Source organism: Atta cephalotes (genome assembly GCF_000143395.1).
Source record: "Atta cephalotes unplaced genomic scaffold scaffold00023, whole genome shotgun sequence".
Lineage (NCBI taxonomy): Eukaryota > Metazoa > Arthropoda > Insecta > Hymenoptera > Formicidae > Atta > Atta cephalotes.
In genome coordinates, this window is record NW_012130087.1 from 899,990 (window position 1) to 904,036 (window position 4,047).

Genomic DNA, 4,047 nt, shown 5'->3' on the forward strand with positions numbered 1-4,047 from the left:
AGAGAGAGACAATATTTTCACAAAGATAGCCCCGGTGAATCCGATTATCGTCACTCCGTGGTAGCTGGTTATACGAAGAGGAAAATCGGCTATCTCTCTCTCTCTCTCTCTCTCTCTCTCCCTCTCCCTCCCTCCCCCTATAGGCCAAGTCGACCGATCATATTTTCTCTCTGTATGTCACGACAACTAGAACAATAGCAGAGAAAACTGGGACACTCGCGATTTTTAGAAAGGCCGAGACTAGACAACTTCGATGTATGTGAAGCTTCTTAACCGATAAAAGGTACATCAGATTTACTCGTTCTTCTTTAACGGTGAATTTCTCGGTCAATTTGGAGTCGATTTTTCCTTGCGCTTATAATATTCGCGTTATGAGCAAAGAAGAAGAGCTTTACGCGAATCAAACTTTAGGACTCCGAATAGAAAAAAAAATCCACACTCAGCTAAATTCTTCAGTTAAAAAATAGAATTTTTAACTTTAGGCAATTGAAAAAATGCATGAAAATACTGAAGAGTTGCGAAGATAGAAAAATCGATTTTAAATTGTGGCATCGAAAGCTCTATTGTTAAAATATATTGCGCGCGCGATGAGAAACAGAACACCATGCGCGATAGAAAGGATAACGTGCCAAACATGCGATGAAATAACAGTTTTGCAAATGGCAAACGTCGACAAACGGTTGACCCTCGGTAAAGTTTTAATCATATACGATACACGCGGCCCGGCTGCACAATGGTGCGGCAGATGGGACACGTCGGTAATGGGAATGAGTAGGTTCCCTGCGAAATTGATCGTTTCTGTGTGCAACAATTGGTGACGATAACGAAACAAAAGAACCAACCGCTCTTATGGATAGACCGATTATCACGTATGCACTTGCTGCAAACGAGGAATATTGCTGGTCGCAATAACGACGCAAATCGCTAGCCAACGTACAGACGAGAGTGAGAAGTTTTAAAGGCGAATAATTTTAATGGCAGAAGCGCGCTTTTTACGAGCAAAAGAATTAAGGTTTAAACGAATAACATTAACAGCAGCTTCGGTGAGGGCTCTCTTGAAGAATGGAACTTTTTAACTCCAGGGCTGTTTCCCTATGTAGAAAATGTATAGTATTATAGTAATTATGCACTTCGTAAACACTTCTAGACATTAAAGGTACCATATAGACGTTAAATATCCTGAACTTTACGCTATTATTATATTAAAAAATAACAAGGCTTCGTTGCGTAACTTTTATGTGACCTGTGACGTTTTTATTATTAATAAATTTGCTAAGAGTTCTATGCAAAATCGTACAGCTTGATAATCTTTAAAATCTGAAAAACGATCATGCATTCTATCTCTAAAATAATAGCGAGCGTGGGAGAGGTCAAAGTTCACCGTCCAACATAAAGGGCAATATCTCAAGTTCTAAAATCTAAACTATTGAATTTGCTTGTTGTAACTTTTACAGAGAATTTCGGAACCTTATTGTATAATTTGTAGAAGTTAATTTAAGAATAAGCAGCCAAAATTATTAAATATAGTAAATATATCGATATAGTAATTAAACGCAATACATATCATTTATCGTTCATTTATCGTTCATTTATTAAATAATAATATCGCTTCTACACATAAACGAGAATGAACGAAACGCTATATATTTCATATAGTTTTCATTTATTCAGATTACATCAAACCGTTTTCTAATTATTCATCAAAGAAAGAAATTTTCTCTAGAAACAACGAAGTGATGATGTCACAATTATATAGGCACCTTAATAAAGAATTTAGAAATTTTGTCTATAGCTACATTTTATCCAAACTTCATTTTGTCTTCATACGGCTCATTGATTTCAGATGGTCCATCCAAAGAGCGACGAGCAGCGACAAAGGCTCGGTGAAAGCGTTAAGAACATACTCCTGTTTCGCTCTCTAGACGAGGTAAGTTAAACATAGTGCGTTCAACATGATCGCAAATAGGATTGATATAACAGCAACTTGATACATTTGCACCAGTTGGGCGAAATACCAAGAAAATCACGAATAATCTCTCATTAAAAGCAATCGGTTTTGCCAGCAAATCGATTCGCATAATTGAGATAATTGTTCTTTCATTAGCGACGCATTTAAATATAAATTACTGGTCATCACTTGACCAATAGATAATGTTAAACGTTATAGTTATCCTTTTTAATGTATTCTATTTATTTTTAATATATATGTATTTAATATTTTTATTTTTCAATATATTTATTTAATGTGTTTTTAAATATATTTAATATTTTTTTATAAATATATTCATTTCTCAATTTGTTTTATAATCTTTAATTTTTATTCAGTAAACAGTTACACACATCAATTTATTCAACGTCGCAAATTGAGAATCAACGAAAACAGGAGAGATCTAAAAATTTTCACGTAATAAAAATTGATTTTGTGTTGGCCAAGAATCAACTACGTTAGGAGGAAATATGTATAATGATGAAAGACCTTTATATAAATGTATTTATGTACGTAGAAGCACGTACATCGATTATCACCGCAATATTAACGTTACTCCCCCTGCTTGCGTACTACAATATTAAAGCCGATATTTTAAATCCCGGACGATAATATTGCGCTAAAACGTATTTAAACGTGTATAATAAAATTACTTTTGCAGGAACAAATGGCGGACGTACTGGACGCAATGTTCGAAAAAATCGTTCAACCGGAAGAATTTATTATCCGGCAGGGCGACGATGGTGACAACTTTTATGTGATCGAGAGGTAATACTTTTTCTTTATATATTACAGTTAACGTATCGATAGGCTTCTCCCTTCAGCGGGAAGATCCAGTGAACCAAGAGGGGATGCACAGTCGATCAGTGCTTTTATTCAGAGCTGAAAATATTCAAACAATAATGCTTAGTAATCTAATTATTTTTTGATTGTTCATTTTATTGGAATTTAAAATCATTCAGACAAAACAGAAATATACATAACTGTCTTATAATCTTTTATGTTCTATTTCCGATTGTCTCTATTTGTCGCATTTCGTGTTTCAGAGGAAAGTTCGAGGTGTACGTCAAAGATCCCGCCACAGCAATAGAGAATCATATTCACACTTATGATAATCGTGGTGCTTTCGGAGAATTGGCTCTTCTGTACAATATGCCTAGAGCAGCCACTGTCAAAGCTATTACGTCTGGCACACTCTGGGCTATGGATAGGCAAACTTTCCGACGTATTCTCCTTAAATCCGCGTACAAAAAGCGTAAAATGTATGAGAATCTTATTAATAAAGTGCCGATGTTAAAGTCTCTGGAGGTAAGTTTTATATAACTATTTATATAATTACTTTTAAAAGTTTCGAATGTGTGTTTTTTTTTTTAAATCTTAAGTAGTTCTCGTGTTTTTATTTTGAGATAAAATATACATTGTATATCTTCTTTATCAAAAACACCTCTTCTAGTTAAAAAAAATATTTAAATAAAAACAAGAAATAATTTTTAAAATATCAACTCCTACGAGATTTGCATCGTATTAAATTCTTCCAGCCTTACGAGCGAATGAATTTAGCGGATGCCCTTGTACCGAAACATTATTCCGATGGCGAGCAAATAATCAGGCAGGGTGACACCGCAGATGGAATGTATTTCGTCGAGGATGGCGTAGTCAGAATCACTAGACTCGGCGAACACGATCGTGAAATTGAGGTACATTTATATTATACGCTAATCCGATTTCCCGCAAAACGATTCGATTACGTCGAGCGCCAAGAAAATTTTCTTCTTATTTAACTCGGGATCTTTAATATCCTACAGATTAATCGTGTTCCGGCTGGCGGTTATTTAGGCGAGCTGGCACTCGTGACGCATAAACCACGCGCCGCTTCGGCCTACGCTGTGGGAGACATCAAACTGGCATGTAAGTTTATTTCATTACTGCCCACGTTTCCTGAATTGATAGATAATCAATAACATTGTGCCGAATAATTGCGAATATCGATATTCGTCGCAGCTTCGGCTTGTTAAATGATGGGAGGGAGATAGTCGTCTTATATCTTCTCTCTCTCTCTC

General features: G+C 35.5%; 1 protein-coding gene across 1 annotated transcript in view; it reads left to right on the top strand.

Moving 5' to 3' along the window:
• The window catches only part of LOC105619833 (cAMP-dependent protein kinase type II regulatory subunit), a 13,875-nt gene that overhangs the window by 8,921 nt on the left and 907 nt on the right, over positions 1-4,047 (top strand). Inside the window, exons 3-7 of the mRNA XM_012201351.1 lie at positions 1,844-1,927; positions 2,649-2,755; positions 3,034-3,295; positions 3,526-3,684; positions 3,793-3,895. Of these exons, the coding sequence (XP_012056741.1) occupies positions 1,844-1,927; positions 2,649-2,755; positions 3,034-3,295; positions 3,526-3,684; positions 3,793-3,895 (715 nt within the window). The remainder of the gene's footprint in view (positions 1-1,843; positions 1,928-2,648; positions 2,756-3,033; positions 3,296-3,525; positions 3,685-3,792; positions 3,896-4,047) is intronic.